General features: G+C 38.3%; 1 protein-coding gene across 1 annotated transcript; it reads left to right on the forward strand.

Moving 5' to 3' along the window:
- Window positions 1-2,658: 2,658 nt before the first annotated feature.
- On the forward strand, window positions 2,659-15,632 carry LOC126260404 (uncharacterized). The gene is made up of 3 exons (XM_049957731.1): window positions 2,659-2,812; window positions 2,914-3,050; window positions 15,537-15,632. Exons 1-3 carry the CDS (start codon window positions 2,659-2,661, stop codon window positions 15,630-15,632), a joined length of 387 nt encoding a protein of 128 aa, XP_049813688.1.
- Window positions 15,633-20,481: the final 4,849 nt, after the last annotated feature.

Here is a 20,481-nt window from a genome sequence, read left to right on the forward strand (position 1 = left end):
AAGCTTAAGATAGATTTATATCTTTACCAGAAAATAATTATGTTAGACATAGAAATGTATACTACGGTAATGAATGGTGAGGCCTACTCAGAAAGGATAAGGGGGGCGTACCCAGCATTCACTACCCAGCATTCACTAAGTATAGGGCAGGAGTACCTACGTGGAGATAGGATGACCTGTGGCCTAAAAAATAGGGATATTTTATAAGGGGCATACCTACCAGAATGGAAAGAGAAAGTGCTCTCATAAGGTCAACCCCCAAACAAGGAATAGGTGCTGATTCTAGGAGAAGGGGACAGTATCATGACAGAAGTCACAAATTTTAGAGGAATTATTCCAGGGACTGTAAATTCTATGAATGACTAGCATTATTATGTTTTGTAGGAACAAATGAGTGTCAAAAGAACACTTTTATTTCTCCCAGAGTTCCTCCAACCTACAACTAATTAAAATAATACATACTAGGAAGAAGGTAGTACAAAAAGATAAAAATTGAAAATAGATAACTCATGTGTCAAAACACCTGAAGTTTTTGATTGAAAAAGAAAATAAAGAAACGAGAAAAAGTCTTCATAATTCCTAAATGTTAGTAAAGCTCACTAAAACCATGAGTAAATGCTCATATCTTAATACCAAAGTAAAATAAGAATGAATAGTGGAGAGAGATTGTTCACAGTTATTGAAAGAAAAGAAATGTATACTGTCGAAGTATAAAATGTTATTATGTGTGATATAAGTTGTATAATAATAATGTATAAAATATCGCATGTTAAATTTGGGGGGGGGGGGGGGTTATATGTAGTGATTCAAGAATTTATGTGTAAATTCTAGAACTGCTCAGCCTTCTACCACTTGAAACACACAATATTCTAGATACAAGTGTGAGATGGTAAAATCCTACCTACTACGCATCACATGTTTATGTGAGCAGATTTAAAATAAGTCGCAAGAAGAAAGTAGACGCAGCATCGAACGGCACCGACAAGTGCTTGTCGGGCAAACCATAGATGTTTAAGAGAGAGAACCATGGAGTCTTTATGCAGCTCTGTGCCAGTTGTGTCATTGACTATTCTTATGTGAAAGAAGAACAGTTGAAAAAGTAATTTCGTGAACTATTAATCCAGCCTTGTTAGAGCAAGACATATTTTATGATTCATGTGAAGTAGAGTCATGATTATTAAGCCAACTCTTTTATAAATGTAATTAAATTTGTTTCTGACCTTGGATGGAGCAAGTGACTTGCTGGAAGTCATATATGTATGTGGAAAGTGAGATTTTTATTCTGTGTGGAGTTCAAATATACCGTTGGTTAACGAAAAGTACAGTCTGTGTACGTACTTATTTCACAAGTAGAGAGAGAGGCTTAAATATTCCTGTACCTAGCATCATTCTACAGAGACGAAGTCAAGAGAGTTTTGCAGCAGCCAGCTAGTCAGCAAAGAAGACCAGCAGCGAATCTCAAGTAAGTCACCTTGTGTAAAAGAAGTGGGAAGTTTGTCCATCTACTTCACGCTTTAAATCGGTCTCAAAAAGGTTAGAGTACGAAAGAGCACATATAAAAATGTGTCCATAGCAATGATGCCAAAGGTGAATTTTCTAGCAGAGGCTCTGATTCTAAATGAAATTTCCAACACAAAAAAACTCATATTATTGGTGACACTTTAATTGAATTTGCATTCTTAAAGCAACCAAAAGTGTTTCTTGAGAAGAGAGACGGTGAAAAGAGGACAAGATATATTTTTCAGAAAACATTACACAGTGTAGTATCTAAGAAATGGTCCTGAAAGTGAAACAACAGTTAGTTAAAGACTGAAAACGTTTCCATTTCTTGTTTTGCAGTGTGATAATTCTTTTGATACAGCTCACCAATGTCACTTAATATTATAGTGTTGATTTGTGGATGAGAAGAAAATAATGATATAGCTCAACAGTGTCACTTAATAGTATAGTGTTGATTTGTGGATGAGAAGAAAATAATGGAAGAACTACTGTTTTATAAAAACTTAGAAACAATTAATTTAATGAATTTTCAATTGAAACAGCTTTGTCTTGGGACAGGTTTATGGGTATTTTTTATTGACAAAGTATGAGGAAGTATTACCAAAGAAAAACAATTCCTAATCTTACTGGTTCTCACTACATGATCCACAGACAAGCCCCAGCTTCCAAAACTGTATTGAGAAACCGAACACTGCAGTGAAAGTGGCTATCTGCATAGTTAATAAAATTAAGTCAAGTGCTGTGAATATAAGTCAAGTGCTGTGAATACTTGTTTTTTTGAGTCCTTTATAAAGATCTCTCTCAATGCTGAACAACAGCCTTTAATTTTTCACACACAAGTATGGTGGCTTTCGAAGGGCAATATGCTTAGCAGGCAGTCTGAATTGAAATTAGATGAGGAACTATTTCTTTTAAGCCAAGGGAAAACTGAGGTTCATCATTTACTGTCTGATGACAGCTTTATATTTTCGCTAGCTTACCTTGCAGACTTCTCTGAAACACTGAATAATCTGAGTCAGAAACTACAAGCTACAATAATGGATGGCAATAATACTGTAAGGGCCTGGTTGGAAAAGACACAACTATTAAAGAGTCGTCTGGTGTTCCCATTACTAACTTTTCATCATTCCCTTGATTAAATGAACTTGTAGATGGGCAATGGTGTGTGTCAGTGAATGGATAGCCGTCAGCAGTGAGCACCAAGAACTGCTCCAAAAAGATTTCGAGCATTATTTTCTTCAATTGTCTTTGGAAGGATGTCAGCAAGATCACTCTTCACAACTGATATTCATGTACTTCCTGATAAAATTCAGTAGGATGGAATTGAACTGAAATGTGATTTGACTGCTAAAGAACAGTTTCAATAAAGGAAGTTGGAAGAATTCTAGGCCATTTGCAGTCCTATTTATCAAGGAGTGGCAGATGAAGCCTTACAGGTCCTCATCCAGTTCTCTTCTCCATACCTATGTGAGAATGGATTCTTGACACTAGCCATCCTGAAAATAAACCACCACAGTCTCCTCAAAATGGAGGCTGACCGTAGACATGCTGTAAGCTACTTAGTTAGTTCGTTTTCTGTTCCACAGATAATTTGCCTGATAAATTTTAATTATGTACAACAATTCATTTACATTCACATTACTAATTAATTCATCAATATGGCTACATACTGAACACATATATATACTTCTACAGAATAGACCGAGTTATCAAGGAGAGACTTTCTCAGTTTGTTTACAAATTTTATTTTGGTGTCTATCAGACATTTTATATCACTGGAGAAGCTATCTAAAATTTTGGTTGCACGATTGTGCATACCTTTTTGTGCTAAAAGCAACCATCATGTGTAGCAATGAATGTTATTTTCCTTTCTCGTATTCTAATTCTGGACATCACTGTTCCTTTTGAAGTGCAGTTTATGTTTGTTTGTTGAAGTTTGTTTACGACAAACTTCTTGAGGGAATAAATATACCATGAAGCAGTATTCAGATTGCCCAACTCCTTAAGCAGATGTCTACAAGATGATTGTGGGTGTGCACCACAAATTATTCTTACAGCACATTTTTGAGCAAGGAAAACTTTCTTCCTTAATGATGAGTTACCCCAGAATCTGGTTCCATGAGACATTATTGAATGAAAACCACATCACTTATTATTGACTCACCTTGTGTCACTCTTATCATCGTGGGTACCAGGCGTGGTTGGGCCACTCTCTCTCCAAGGGGAATGGCGGGTTCAGCGGCGTTCGCAGCGCACGAGGTGGAGGGTCAATGTGGAGGCTGGCCGTGTGGCATCGCCCGCTCTGCCTGTGAATGGACATGTGGCTGCTCCTTCAGCAAGGTCCGAGCAGGCACACGGGGGGGGGGGGGGGGGGGGGGGGGGGGGGGGGAAGGTGTTTATTAGTTATTGGGAGCTCCAATGTTAGGCGGGTGATGGAACCCTTCAGGGAAATAGCGGAAAGGTTGGGGAAGAAGGCCAGTGTTCACTCTGTCTGCTTGCCAGGGGTCTCATCTGAGATGTGGGGGAGGCCCTGCCGGCAGCGATAGAGAGCACTGGGTGCATCCGACTGCAAATTGTTGCTCATGTTGGCACCAATGACTCTTGCCGTCTGGGTTCAGAGGTCATCACAGTTCATACAGGCGGTTGGCAGAGTTGATGAAGGCAGAAAGCCTTGCTCACAGGGTGGAATCTGAGCTAACTATTTGTAGTATAGTTCCCAGAACCGATCACAGTCCTCTGGTTTGGAGCCGAGTCAAAGGCTTAAACCAGAGGCTCAGACGATTCTGCGGAGATCTGGGCTGCAAAATTCTCGACCTCCGCTATCGGGTGGAGAAATGTAGGGTCCCCCTGAATAGGTCAGGCATGCACTACATGCAGAAAGTGGCTACAAGGGTAGCGGAGTAAGTGAGGAGTGCACATGTGGGTTTTTTTTAGGTTAGAGAATTCCCTCCCTAAGCCCGACAAGATGCCTCCTGAGACATGACAAGGTAGTAGTAGGCAAAACGTAACAGGGAGTAACAATATTAATGTGGTAATAGTAAACTGCAGGAGCGTCTATAGAAAGGTCCCAGAACTGCTCCCATTAATAAACGGTCATAATGCCCACATAGTATTAGAGACAGAAAGTTGGCTGAAACCAGATGTAAACAGTAATGAAATTCTAAACTCAGATGGGAATGTATACCACACAGACAGGCTGGACAGTGAAGGGGGAGGCATGTTTATTGCGATAAAAAGTGCAATAGTATCAAAGGAAATTGATGGAGATCCGAAACGTGAAATAATTTGGGTGAAGGTCACAATTAAAGCAGGCTCAGACATGGTAATTGGATGTCCCTATAGGCACCCTGGCTCAGCAGCTGTTGTGGCAGAGCACCTGAAGGAAAATTTGGAAAATATTTCGAATAGATTTCCCGACCATGTTATAGTTCTGGGTGGAGATTTTAATTTGCCGGATATAGACTGGGAGACTCAAACGTTTATAATGGGTGACAGGGACAAAGAATCCAGTGAAATTTTTTTTAGTGCATTATCTGAAAACTACCTCGAGCATTTAAACAGAGAACCAATTCATGGCAATAACATATTAGACCTTCTGGTGACAAACAGACCCGAACTATTTGAAACAGTTAATGCAGAACAGGGAATCAGCGATCATAAAGCGGTTACTGCATCGATGATTTCAGCCGTAAATAGAAATATTAAAAAAGGTAGGAAGATTTTTCTGTTTAGCAAAAGTGACAAAAAGCAGATTTCAGAGTACTTGACGGCTCAACACAAAAGTTTTGTCTCAAGTAAAGATAGTGTTGAGGATCAGTGGACAAAGTTCAAAACCATTGTACAATGTGCATTAGATGAGAATGTGCCAAGCAAGATCATAAGAGATGGAAAAGAGCCACCGTGGTACAACAACCGAGTTAGAAAATTGTTGCAGAAGCAAAGGGAACTTCACAGCCAACATAAACACAGCCAAAGCCTTGCAGACAAACAAAAATTACGCCAAGCGAAATGTAGTGTGAGGAGGGCTATGCGAGGGGTGTTCAATGAATTTGAAAGTAAAGTTCTATGTACTGACTTGGCAGTATATTCCTAAGAAATTTTGGTCTTATGTCAAAGCGGTAGGTGGATCAAAACAAAATGTCCAGACACTCTGTGACCAAAATGGTACTGAAAAAGAGGATGACAGTCTAAAGGCCGAAATACTAAATGTCTTTTTCCAAAGCTGTTTCTCAGAGGAAGACTGCACTGTAGTTCCTTCTCTAGATTGTCTCACAGATGATAAAATGGTAGATATCAAAATAGATGACAGAGGGATAGAAAAACAATTAAAATCGCTCAAAAGAGGAAAGGCCGCTAGACCTGATGTGACAGTCTAAAGGCCGAAATACTAAATGTCTTTTTCCAAAGCTGTTTCTCAGAGGAAGACTGCACTGTAGTTCCTTCTCTCGATTGTCTCACAGATGATAAAATAGTAGATATCAAAATAGATGACAGAGGGATAGAAAAACAATTAAAATCGCTCAAAAGAGGAAAGGCCGCTAGACCTGATGTGATACCAGTTCGATTTTACACAGAGTACGCGAAGGAACTTGCACCCCTTCTTGCAGCAGTGTACCATAGGTCTCCAGAAAAGCATAGCATTCCAAAAGATTGGAAAAGGGCACAGGCCATCCCCATTTTCAAGAAGGGAAGTCGAACAGATGTGCAGAACTATAGACCTATATCTCTAACGTCAATCAGTTGTAGAATTTTGGAACACGTATTATGTTCGAGTATAATGACTTTTCTGGAAACTAGAAATTTACACTGTAAGAATCAGTATGGGTTTCAAAAATGACGATCGTGTGAAACCCAGCTCACGTTATTCGTCCACGAGACTCAGAGGGCCATAGACACGGGTTCCCAGGTAGATGCCGTGTTTCTTGATTTCCGCAAGGCGTTCAATACAGTTCCCCACAGTCGTTTAATGAACAAAGTAAGAGCAGTGGACTATCAGACCAATTGTGTGATTGGATTGAAGAGTTCCTAGATAACAGAACGCAGCATATCATTCTCAATGGAGAGAAGTCTTCTGAAGTAAGAGTGATTTCAGGTGTGCCGCAGGGGAGTGTCGTAGGACAGTTGCTATTCACAATATACATAAATGACCATGTGGATAACATCAGAAGTTCACTGAGGATTTTTGAGGATGATGCTGTAGTATATCGAGAGGTTGTAATAATGGAAAATTGTACTGAAATGCAGGAGGATCTGCAATGAATTGACACATTGTGCAGGGAAAGCTATTGAATCTCAATGTAGACAAGTGTAATGTGCTGCGAATACATAGAAAGAAAGATCCTTTATCATTTAGCTACAATATAGCAGGTCAGCAACTGAAAGCAGTTAATTCCATAAATTATCTGGGAGTAGGCATTAGGAGTGATTTAAAATGGAATGATCATATAAAGTTGATCATCGGTAAAGCAGATGCCAGACTGAGATTCATTGGAAGAATCCTAAGGAAATGCAATCCGAAAACAAAGGAAGTAGGTTACAGTACACTTGTTTGCCGACTGCTTGAATAATGCTCACCAGAGTGGGATCCGTACCAGATAGGGTTGATAGAAGAGATATAGAAGATCCAACGGAGAGCAGCACGCTTCATTACAGGATCATTTAGTAATTGTGAAAGCTTTATGGAGATGATAGATAAACTCCAGTGGAAGACTCTGCAGGAGAGACGCTCAGTAGCTCGTTACTGGCTTTTGTTGAAGTTTTGAGAACATACCTTCACCGAGGAGTCCAGCAATGTATTGCTCCCTCCTATGTATATCTCGTGAAGAGACCATGAGGATAAAAACCAGAAAGATTAGAGCCCACACAGAGGCATACCAACAATCTTTCTTTCCACAAACAATACAATACTGGAATAGAAGGGAAAATTGATAGAGGTACTCAAAGTACCCTCCGCCACACACTGTGAGGTGGCTTGCAGAGTATGTATGTAGATGTAGATGTACCCCTAGATGTGCAGAACTGAATATATTGTGTCTTTTTAATATTTAGTATGAAACCTTTCGCAGAAAACCAGTCAATGATACTTTTAAAAACTGTTTACCATTTCTTCTGTTGCTGCATGCATTCTTTGATCAAAAATTGTCTGCAAAAAGAACTAATTATGGCCATTGTATATGAGACAGAAGATCATTTATCTATATGAGAAACATTAGCAGGCCTACGATTGTACCTTGGGGAACCCAATATGTGATCTCTTCCCAGTCAAAATGATGTCCCCAAACTACATGCATCGAATTACTAAGTACAACTTTCTGCATTCTTTTGGTTAGATATGGCATTATCCATTGGTTGGCTATACCATAAATCCCATAAAACTTCAGTTCATCTACAAGAATGCTGTATTCACATAGTCAAATGCCTTAGGCATGTCACAGAAAATATCAACGGTGTTTTATTATTTAATGCTTGTAAAATTAAGTGAGTGAAGATGTGAATGACATTCTCAGTAGAACAACTCTTCCTAAATCCAAACTCCGATTTTCTGAGGATATTATTGTTGCTCAGGTGAGATACTATTCTAAAATACATCACCTTCTCAAAAATCTTGAGAAATCTTTAAGATGGGTTTGAGAATGGCATATTTCAGTCTCTCTGGAAAAATGCCTTGAGTTAGTGATGCACACATATTTCAGATTAGACAGAGTTTATTATATGGGAACAAATTTTTAGTACTGCATTGGAAACTCTATCAAATATAGATGACTCTTTACTTTTGAGAGAATATATAATTATCTTGATTTCAGACTGAGAAGTTGGTAATACATTCAAATGACTGAATTTCATAAGGGCTGCTTTTTCAATGTACTTTCGTGTTTTTTCTCTTGAGCTATTTGTCCCTAATCTTTCTACTATATTTAAGAACTGATTAGCGAATATTTTTGCTGCCTGCGACTATCATTTATAGCACTACCATTCAGTTAAACAGTCATGTTACCCTGTTCTATGGCTGATGGTCCTGATTCTTGTTTCACAACATTGTGCATACGATTAAGTGTGTTGTTTGAATTACTGATCTCTGCCATTAATTTGCATGTTCTTTGATTCTTTTTGTAACTAGTCTTAGTAATTTTGAATAGTTTTTGTAGTGTGCAATTACTGCAGGATCTCCACTTATCCTTACCAACAGATACATTTCCCTTTTTCTTTCACAAGGTACTTTAATTCCTCTAGTAATCCACGCTTTTTTACATGGCTGTTTAACATCCTTTCTGATTACCTAATATGGAAAACAATTTTCAAATAATTCTATGAATTTATCATGGAATAGATTAAATTTTGTATTAGCATTTGGTCCATTATAAGTTTCATCCCAGATCATCTCTTGAAAACTATTCTTAAAAGAAAATTGTCCTGGAATCATTAATTATGCTAACTGATTTCCACTGAGGAGTATCTGCACTATAAGGCACAATCACATTTAACCTAAATGTGTGTTATGATTAGAGAGAACATTTGTTATTTGGTAAGAAGTTATTTTCTTGCTTTGAGCTTCACCAAATAAAACATCAGTTTCAGTCTTACTGTTTCATCCAACCATGTTTGAAAGCTAAGTGTTGTGTCTTAATACATGTAACAACTCCTCCTTTTCCCACATTATTTCTGTGAGAGTAAGATACTGAACATCACCTTTTATATGTAACTTAACTCTCTAATCCAGCGATTATGTGGTTCCCAGATACCCAAAGTATGTCCTTACTGATGAGAATTTAAACTGGGAAAAGCAAATTTTGGAATCCTAAAACAACTTAGTTCAGGCACATTTGCACTTAGAATCATTGGAAAACTTGGAGAGAGACAAGTCAGTAAATTGACATATTTTGCAAATTTTCATTCAGTAATGTCACATGGAACAAACTTCTGGGATAACACATCATTAAGAAAGAAAATTTTTATTGCTCAAAAATGTACTATGAAAGTAATTTTTGGTGCACACCCACAATCATCTTGTAGACATCTGCTCCCTCTTTCCAAAAGATTCTAGCTGGAACAGCCAGAGACAGCAGTCATTTGCATGTGAGTTTTGTGCATATGATGGTATGAATGTATATGTGCATTTTGCTTCCTATCTGAAGAAGCCTTTGGCTGACAACTTATGTGATCAGCCTTTTCATCGTACCTGCTTGCTGCTCAGTGTGTGAGTAGAAATCTATTCGTTTCACTGTATAGTTACTCCCCAATGAAGTTTGTTGTATATAAACCACTGCAGTTAAAAAGGGACAATAATGTCCAGAATTACAATAACAGAAGGGAAAATGACATTCGTTACCCCACAAGATGGTTGCCTTTAGCACAAAATTGGGTGCACAATGGTGCAACAAAAATTTTGCAATTGAGAAACTTTCTGCTTGGCAACTCTTTCTCTTCCATAGAAGAATTTATATTACTGTAATGTGAACTATATGTACAAATTAATTTATGATGTGAATGTAAAATGACTCATTCCACATCATTACAATCTATCCTGCAAAATTATCCATAGAAGAACAAGAAACTAACTAACCATCTATCTTTCCCAAGCTCTCTAAGTTTTTCAAACAGAGAAGAACCTCTTCTACCTTATTACTCATTCCTCTGATGTTTTTCTGAAATAAACTAACCTTAAATTTGTTGTATATTCTTAGGCATTTTGTGGGGTTCTTCTGTTACTTTGACTTCTTTCAAAACAACCACAGCGATTTTGCATTGTGTGATTGCGCGACTCCCCGCCACCCATATGTTTTCTGTAAGAGCTCAACCAACCTATGTTTCCCTTCCCTATCCAGGTGTAAGCTGTGTATAGTATATCCCCATCTTCCAATTGTAGCAACAAGCACTTTACTCATATGAGATTTCATTTCAGTCAGCCAGCAGCTGGCTCCTCAACTTAGTGTTCATATGGGCTCACAGCACAGATGATCCAGGGCTGATCATGCCACATTACGACTTCCAGAAAACACATTTTTGTGTGTAGCTGCTACTCCTGTTTCAGCCAGGTCACCCTTACTGTTGGAATTTCTGTATTGAGACAGGCTGTTCCCTGCTCCACCTGCTATGATAACATGATCTTCACATCAAAATCTTTGCACAACTTCGCTATGCCCTGCCCCTAGCTAACGCACTTTGCTTCACAATACTTGTGACCTGGTACCCTGTTCCTAATTTATCCTGTCCTACACACCTCCCATGGCTACTACCTAGCAGTAAGCCTCATTTCTTCCTACTCTCTTTTGGTACCAATCTATACTTGGTTTCTATGTTAGAAGTCTGCTGCTCTCTACAGTGATCCACACCTGGATAAGGTTCTTCCCCTCCTATTTCAAGTAAAAACTCAAATTTATTTGCTACTATAAGCTCAAATGTAGATGAAAAATTTAAATAGCTGTTCCCCTTTCAACCACTGCTTGATTATCTTTACCCAGTTCCCATGATCTTTTTCCCCCTTCAACCTATACTATGTTATCAAAAGTATCTGGACACCTAGCTGAAAATGACTTACAAGTTCGTGGTGCCCTCCATTGATAATGCTGGAATTCAATATGGTGTTGGCCCAACCTTAGCCTTGATAACAGCTTCCACTCTCACAGGCAAATGTTCACTCAGGTGCTGAAGGTTTCTTGGGGAATGACAGCCCATTCTTCACAGAGTGATGCACTGATGACAGGTATAAATGTTGGTCGGCAAGGCCTGGCACAAAGTCGACATTCCAAAACATCCCAAAGGTGTTCTATGGGATTCAAGTCAGGACTCTGTGCAGGCAAGTCTATTACAGGGATGTTATTATTGTGCAATAACTCCGCCACAGGTCATGCATTATGAACAGGTGCTCGATCGTGTTGAATGATGCAATCGCCATCCCCGAATTGCTCTTCAACAGTGGGAAGCAAGAAGGTGCTTAAAACATCAATGTAGGCTTGTCCTGTGATAGTGCCGCACAAAACAACAAGGGGTGCAAGCCCCCTCTCTGAAAAACACGACCACACCACAACACCACCACCTCCGAATTTTACTGTTGGCACTACACACGCTGCCAGATGACGTGCACCAGACATTCACCATACCCTCTCCCTGCCATAGGGTGGTCACATTGTGTACCATTATTTGTCACTCCGCACAACATTTTTCCACTGTTCAGTCGTCCAATGTTTACGCTCCTTACACCAAGCGAGGTGTCATTTGTCATTTACGGGCATGGTGTGTGGCTTATGAGCAGCCGCTTGACCACGAAATCCAAGTTTTTTCACCTCCCGCCTAACTGTCAATAGTACTTCAAGTGGATCCTGATGCAGTTTGGAATTCCTGTCTGATGGTCTGCATGGATGTCTGCCCATTAGACTAATGTCGGTGGTCTCTGTCAGTCAACAGATGAGGTTGGCCTGTACGCTTCTGTGCTGTACATGTCCCTTCACATTTCCACTTCACCATCACATTGGAAACAGTGGACCTAGGGATGTTTAGGAGTATGGAAATCTCACATACAGACGTATGTCACAAGTAACACCCAATCACCTGACGATGTTCGAAGTCCGTGAGTTCTGCTGAGTGCCCCATTCTGCTCTCACATGATGTCTAATATGAAAAACATATGTTTTTGGGGGCAACCGGACAATTTTGATCACGTAGTGTACCTTGTAGTTCCAGTTTCACGGTTTCTAATTTAGCCTGAAGGGCAATCTCTTGTCTTTTCTGCAGAGCCTACTGTTGCATGGATGAGCCTTTGCTGACTTCCTCACTCACTTCCCCACTACAGTCAATCATGTGAAATTCCAACCCACAGTCTACAAATACCACTCGCTCTCTTACTATCCTATAGAAAAATTATCAGGAACACAGATTATATGCTTAACTATAGAATCAAAGCATTTAACACAATTTACACTACACAAATGTTTGTTATTTACAAGCTGCAAAAGTTAGGGCCAGACATTAGCATATCAGGTGTAATGATAGAACATAAAAAGTTAATCACTTCTGCTTACAACAAGAACTCAACACTCATCTAACTTTAGAGTCTGTTAAATAACCTAGTCACAGAAGAATGTACTTTTGATGTTATTTTAATGTACAAACTGTAGGTAAACAAACTAGTAGTGCAAAAGTTTCTAAAACAAACAGTTTGAGATTTACAGTACTTTCTTGAAATATTAATTTAATAATGAATGAACACTCTCTACTTGAATTGCTGAAAGAAAAACAGAACAATTAAAGGGTTTCTCTAAGTTAACTGAGCCAAAATGTAAATCAAACAATTAGTTGGAAACCAAGCATTTAGGCACTGCTTAAGTGAAAACAATCTCAATCATCTCACTTATGTTCTGAATTTTTCTTGTGATGTTCAATAATAAAAAAATGATAGGTGTGAGAAGAGTTGTTCATGTGAAAACAATGTCATTAGGTATTTAAGTTAGGCACAAAGAAATTTCTATTTTGACCACCATATCCTTTGAAATACTGTAGTTTTGTACTACCTACATTTAATATCCTCTTTTATTAGAGTGTGGATTGCAGAGTACTGTCAAATAGTTTTCAAAAGAAACAAAAAATTAGTACATAAATAAGTAAAATAAATAAATGTAGAGAGGTATGGCATATTCTTTGGTTGCAAAGGGGGTTATCAAGAAGAAAAGGGTGGGAGCTACTGGTGTAGAGGAAAGTGGCATCAATAGTGACTAGTATGGTACCGTGTGGTAAAAGATCAGGAACTGTGGAGAGCTGGTGGAGGAAATAGTTGGTGTCTTTTATGGAGCAAGTTAGAATACAGGTAATACACAGAAGGAGGTGGTCTATGAGAACAAAGAGTCTCTCAAAGTACAGTAACTGGCAACAATGGGGCATCCTAGGTGGTTGGGTTTATCAAATTTAGTAAGCATGTAGATGGCAGGAGTGAGAGGAGTCTTAGTGGTGAGGAGAGAGACAGTCTCATGGGAGAGGTTCTGGGATGGGTGTAAGTATTTGAGAGAAGGCTGGAGATCCTGTTGGATTTCTGGAATGGGTTCGGAGTGGCAGGGTTTGAAGGAGGATGAATCTGGCAGCAGGCGGAGTCCCTCCAACATGCAATCCCTGCGGTTCAACACCAGAGTGGTGGAGCCTTCGTTGGCAGGTAGAATATGAAGTTAGGATCAGCTTTTAGGTGTTAGATGTGGTTATTTCTGTGGGCATGGTGTTTTTCTCCATGTTGATAAATATGGGGAATGATAGTGAGGCATGGTTTGAAGTTTAGAAATTCTAGAATGTTAAGAGGGGGTGATTTAGGGGCAATGGGGTTGGATAACAGTTGAATGGAGGCTCCTTATGCCCATCACAGAACCTCTTCCCTAAGTCTCCCCCTACACTCACTCCTAAGACTCCTTCCTGCAATCCTACCTTCTATATGCTTTCTAAGGTTCATAAACTCAACCACCCGAGACGCCTCATTGTGGCCCGTTACTCTGTCATTACAGAGAGAATCCTCACTCTCATGGACCAACACCTTCGGCCTATTATTCGTAACCTACTCTCCTATATAAAAACCACCAACCATTTCCTCCACTGCCTCTCCACAGTTCCTGTTCCTATACTAAATGGTGCCCTGCTTGTCACTGTAGATGCCACCTACTTCTACACAAACATCCCTATTGCCCATGGCCTTGCTGCTATTACACCTTACCTTTCACAATGTCCAACTGGATGTGAAGTATTTCATATTGCACCTGTGTTAAGTAAGAGATGGTAGCAGGCAGGCAGCTACTGACCAAGAGTCACAGTTATGGCATGACAGATGTGATCTGATCTAGTAGCTAGCTGTATGTAGTCACAACTGTGGCCGTAACATGTCAGCTTCTTATGGACTATGAAATTATCAAATAGTTAAAACATATTTTGGAAACAAAATAGAAGTTACTGTGATTATTACATCAGCTGTTAATTACTACTAATTTGTTTATTAATGTGAATGATGTGAATGGGAAGTAAGGTGTTAAATGAATATTATTATGTCTAATATTATTATGTCTATTAACTGAGTACACATTAGTGTGAGAACTGTGATTGTATTGAGAGAGTGAGTTATACTCACAAGAGAATTCTGTGCTGTACAACTAGCCAGTTTATGAAACTGGGAAAACAAGAAACAATTTATGATAATTCTGTTATTTAAAGACAGAGTGATTTTGATATTTGTTGAGTTTCTCAATTAGTTCATTTAATAAATTGTTCATAGAGGCTATTGAGTTATGATTGGTCAGATTTAAGTGACTTGGGATTGCACAGTTTAATGCTAATATTGGATTATCTATGATGTTTATCAGTCAGTCAGAGGCCAGTACATTCATGCAAATTTTGTGGGCTAAAGAATTGATTTGTGAAGTCTAAAGAGGCAGTTCAGATCTCACCATTCATCATGTTCAGATGGGGATATAAGCAGCTCTACATTATGTAATAATTTTGCAAAATAATGATTAAAACTCGAACATGGAGTGCTGCAAAGTGGATGTGAATGTGTGAGAAAATAAAAAATGTGAAATTCCAGTTTTAATACCAATAAGTGAACTGTGACTTTTCAATAACCAAAATCCATGTGGCATGTTATACAAGCTGTGACCATAAACTGAACATCTGTAGTTATCAAAATCGTGTGACACTTAGGCGAGCATTCTGTGAAAGATAATCCATTTGGTAATCCTTTTGGTAACGGGTCCAGTTAATTACTATAACTTGGCTATTATGAGTGACTGTGAATGTGTGTGAGTGTTGAAACTAGAACTGAAGATTAACATGGGGTTGACAGGTGAAGTTTTCACTCACAAACTATCTTTCAGTCTATCGCTCAGGTAACCTGATACTGGAAAACATTTGTAGGATCTGTCACATTTGTATAATGCTACTGGTTCTGCTACAGCTTTTCCAGCAGAGGAACATCATTCATTTTTAACAGGGAAGGTGTGTGGACTGGACCGCAGAAGAAGAAATCACTGCAAGGTGAGTGAACATTATTTCTATAGGACGGGGCATTATTTCTGTAGGACGAGCAAACAGAAACACTGACATTGCAAGTGGTGCATTGTGGCTGGGAAATTAAAAGCTGTATTAGGTCAAAACCACAGTTGGGAACACTTTAGAAGATAGCAGTTAACACAGTGAGTGAACGATAGCATATGACACTGCATGTGAAAGCGAAAAAATGATCAATTCCAAGAGACAGGAACTTTTGAATGGTAAATGCATGGCAAATGGCATCACAACAATGAAGAACACGGCATAAAATTGGACAAGGTAGTGGCAAATGTTGCAACGAATGGCTGGAAGAGCAGAGCAGTGCTGACAAATGTGTAGCAAAGGAGGACCCTGAAATTGTTATAGCTGAAGTAGGAGATCAGACCCACAGAGGCAACATTCCCCAACAACAGCATACAACTGGAGATAAGTTAATTTATTTGTTGTGTGCTCATATTAAGAGACTTGGAAGGATGGAAAAGAGTGGTAAGTCTGTAAGTGTGTAAGAAGGGGATGGGGCACAGTTCAGCGTGAGTGGCACCCAAACAAGCACTCCTGAACAAAGACGAACAGGTGATCTAGTAAATTATGATGTTTTAGTTACTGATGTAACTCACTTAATGCCATTTGTGAGAGTAGAACTGAAAGAAATGTTTTGACAAATTCAACTACGGAAGGCAGTTTAAACTGTGACAGTGATAGGTAGAGTGATTTTAGTCGTACTAGTTTATTTGATGTTATTTAATTTAAAGTAAATGAGCAAGAAACGGTTGACAAGATACCAAATATGATATGTTGCCTGCAAAGCAAACATAACATGGAATTGTATTGGAGGGAAATAAATCAGAAAGCTTGCAAGAAACATTTGGTGTATTGGTGGGCACTATGAGAAACAATTTTATGGTAATAAATAAAAATATTGCTGAAGTAAAAGAAGATATAAATAAAAATATGTAACAACAGACTAGCGAGCTTAATCTGTGGTCTAGTAGTATTGATAGTTCGGCTGATGAACATAAAAAGTTTAAATCTGAAGTAAATGTGAAATTGGAAAACCATCCTGCTGAATTAAAGAAAATGTGGGAGAAAGATATGCACTTGATTGACATAAGGCTGACAAAAGAATTTCTCAAGTTGAGAACGATTGTAAGACATCTCAGAAAATGTTGAAAGCCAGTTAACAGAAGTTATTAGAAAGTTAGCTATTGGAAGCAAGCAAAGAGTTTAAGGTTCAAATGGTTCAAATGGCTCTGAGCACTATGGGACTTAACATCTGAGGTCATCAGTCCCCTAGAACTTAGAACTACTTAAACCTAAATAACCTAAGGACATCACACACACCCATGCCCGAAGCAGGATTCGATCCTGGGACCGTAGCGGTCACGCGGTTCCAGACTGAAGCGCCTAGAACCACTCGGCCACACTGGCCGCCAGAGTTTAAGGAGGATGTGCATAACACTGAGCAAAAAACTGATGCTGTAGAATTTGTTTGTGAAAATGACCACACAGATTTAGACAGTAAAATTAATGCTGAAAGACAAAAATGGTAGACATCATATGGAAAAATCTACTACAGATCACGTAACTAGTCAAGCTGAGACAGTACACACTAAAGTGCATTAGCATGACAACAGATTGTCAAAAGTAGAACATAAGATTAGAAGTGACACTATCGATGTGGGTTGTATCATAGAATGTAAGCTTTCACTGCTGGTACAGATGTCACTAGAAACTTTCAGGCTATTAGGCCATTGTCGATTTATGAGTTGTAGTTTGGTGCTGGAATCATCTGACATTTCTTATTTTACAGACAGACAATTTTTAAGCTTTGACCCTTCTAGAAATGTGCATCCAAAAGAGTTCTGGAATGATTTTGAAAATGTTTTGCCTAACTTGTGGACTGATAGACAAAAGTATGGTTTTATTAGGTCAAAATTCTTGGGTGAAGCTAGAACATAGGGTGTTACTGCTACTGAGCCATATGAAACAACAGAAAAATTTGAGGTAGCCTTTATCAAAGAATACTGGGATAAACATAAGCAAATGGAGTTGCAAAATAGTTTCTGGGCAGGCGAAAAATTTAATTGCAGACAGGAAAACTGTGTAAAGATCTGCTATATGGTGGGTTACTAATTTGTCATATTTGACAAATAAATTAGAGCCAGAACAAATAATTATGCAACTGGATGGAAAGTTACCTCTGAATTGGAATAACAAAATAATTACTGCTCCCAAGGATGACATAAACAAGTTTATTAATTACTTGGAAATCCTCAAGAAATTATTATGGGAAGAGAAGCAAGTAAATAGGAACTTTAGGCCATAGGGACACCTAAAAACATGTCAAAATATTAATATGAACAAAATGGGCTTGTCTGGTAACAATAACAGAAGACCCAGGAGGTGGCACCATACTATGGTAAATAGATCAACTAATAGAGAATGTAGTCGTTAATAAGAAAGAAAAAGAGAAGAAAAGAAAATGTTGAAAACGTGGGAAGAAATGGTGAATAAAAAGTGGGTTTTAAAAATCTTTAATGACCGTGAAAAAGGGAAAGAATGAAATGCAAGTCGGACTTCGTATTACAGAAAAGTTATCGGACTTCGTGATTCGGAAAAGCTATTGTTGGGGTGGTCCTTGTGGCGTTTCTGAGCAAAAGTCAAACCAATTTCCACTTAAAAAAAAAAAAAAAAAAAAAAAAAAAAAAAAAAAAAAAAAAAAAAAAAAAAAAAAAAACAGAGAATAACAAAACGTGATTAACAGTGGGAAATGGCATAGATAAGAGTTCATCCTTTACCATGTTAACATGTCTTCTTTCGTGTGGCGTCCAGGTCTTCAAAAATCTCCTACTTCATTTCTGCGTGGAAAGTCTTAGCTGCTCCGAAATCTTGCAATCGTCCAAGAATCACTAATTTATACAAATCAAAATCATCTTGACACTGAATGCAATTTATTTTACATTGCTACTTCCATCCTCCGAACTTCATAACAACTTCCACAATATGTCTACACATTAATAAGTTTTTTCGTCTTAATCAGATCAAGACTAGCTAATAACTTTTTTACGTCTGCAATAAGCTTCCGCTCTCGAGAGACAAATGACGGATAGATAACAAAAAAAAGAGTTACAATTTTAGTATTTTCTCTGCCGTCGAGCGCTCATACCGCTGCGACGGTATAATTTATATCTGAGGGAACAAGTGTAGTGCGGTGAAATTCAAAGTCCCGCTACAAGAACAAAGATCTGTCTATACGTCACATTCTCTATTATGTAACTGTGTGATGTATGTAACAGACAATAAGTGAGAGTAAGAGTAGGGAATGAACCAGAATCTCAGAGCATGATAAACTAGATACTGCCTGTGAAGTGGCTAGCATTTGCAAAATGGGTAACAGTAATTTGAACCTGCTAGCCACGCCCTTTTTATAAAGTAACAATCAAATAGCAGAATTTGAAAGTAAAGAAAGAGTTTCTTAATAAGAAAGAGCGAAGTAAACACTGCAGTATAGAGAATATGGTAAACGATGTAAAGAAAAATGACAAATCATCTGATATACAGGAAAGTGTGTAGAATGAAACCAATGGGGGATCTTGTCATGCAAAAGGGGAGAATACAGGTAATGCGGGGTACAGGAGTTTGGCAAGAAAAGGGTGGAGGAAATACTGAAGGCAATTATTGAAGATTTATATGCCACAAGTGATAATCATAATGGAGGTCAGTCAGTTAATGAGACTTTACGGGAGGATGAAGATGATGAAAAATTAGTTAAAAAGTTAATTACTGTGAAAAGAGAGGAGGTGGGTGTGGAGAAGTGTTTTGGCGTGTCATTCGTAGACAGACTGACAAATGCTAAGAGTGTGAATAGTGAGAAAAATCCTGCAAATATGTATGTAATCTCCATAGGCAGAGAATGTTTGACAGATGGGAAGCTGCAAACGATTTACTAGAAGAAGATGAAATACATAATATTAGGGAACAGATAGGGCAGCCAAAAATTTGTTTGAGGGTACTGGATGAAGAAGTGTAGTGTTTAGATGACAGTGACAGTGACCTTCATGCTGTTAGTCAGAAATTGTTAGATCATTACCTAACAAGGAGGAACTGGTAATATATCTGTCATGGGTATCCAAAAAATTGTAGCCACTGGAAAAGCAAAGAAGACAGTTAAATAAAAAGTTACATTATCTATTAATATAAATGGTATCCAGTTGTATCACAGATGATTTTCCATTTGAGCATTGGCCTGTTGATTAGAGATATATTTCCTTAACAAATACAATGGGAATGGGAATTTCAATGATGATTCTGTTGTTTTGGAAGTAGAGGGGAGAACAGTTGGTGTATCATTTTGTAGGAAAAAGAAACTGGCAGATTTGGAAAGTGGAAATATTCCAATAAGGTACTGTAGGAAAAAGAAAGATCTGGAGGGTACAATGAATATCATATGGAGCTGGAGGTAAAAAACCTCAGAGGATATTGCACTCTTTGCAATGTCAGATGACTGAATATTAGATATCTTGGCGACAATCATACCTGATCTTCTAGCATAGAGTTTTTTTGTTTGGCAAAGCAAAGAAAAGTGTCATTAATGAATATCTTCATAGTCAGCTCCAAGCGTTCACAGCGGAACACAAAGATACTGAGCATCTTTAGTCAGAATTTACAAGGTATTGTCCACCACATGCTAGAGAAGTATGTGCCTAGCAAAAAAAAAAAAAAAAAAAAAAAAAAAAAAAAAGGAGGAGGGAAAGGATCCTCGTTGGTAAAACAAATGTATTAGGAAGCTTCTGAGAAAGCAGAGAATTTTGCACAGTCATGTTAAATCCTGCTGACAAACAGAAACTATGCAAAATGAAAGCAGCTGTCAAAAGGTCAATGAGAGATTCTTTTAATGAATTTGAAAGCAATATTTTATCTGCAGATTCTAAAAATAACACCAAAAAATTTTGTTCGTACATAAAATCTATAAAT

The sequence above is a fragment of the Schistocerca nitens genome, chromosome 5 (assembly GCF_023898315.1).
Source record: "Schistocerca nitens isolate TAMUIC-IGC-003100 chromosome 5, iqSchNite1.1, whole genome shotgun sequence".
Lineage (NCBI taxonomy): Eukaryota > Metazoa > Arthropoda > Insecta > Orthoptera > Acrididae > Schistocerca > Schistocerca nitens.

Bases quoted from the DNA above. Each gene is read 5' to 3' on its own strand.
- LOC126260404 (XM_049957731.1), top strand. From the start codon at position 2,659: ATGGTGTGTGTCAGTGAATGGATAGCCGTCAGCAGTGAGCACCAAGAA. The intron at 2,813-2,913 runs GTAGGATGGAAT...CTATTTATCAAG, and splicing joins GTACTTCCTGATAAAATTCA to GAGTGGCAGATGAAGCCTTA. The intron at 3,051-15,536 runs GTAAGCTACTTA...TTATTTCTGTAG, and splicing joins AGGCTGACCGTAGACATGCT to GACGAGCAAACAGAAACACT.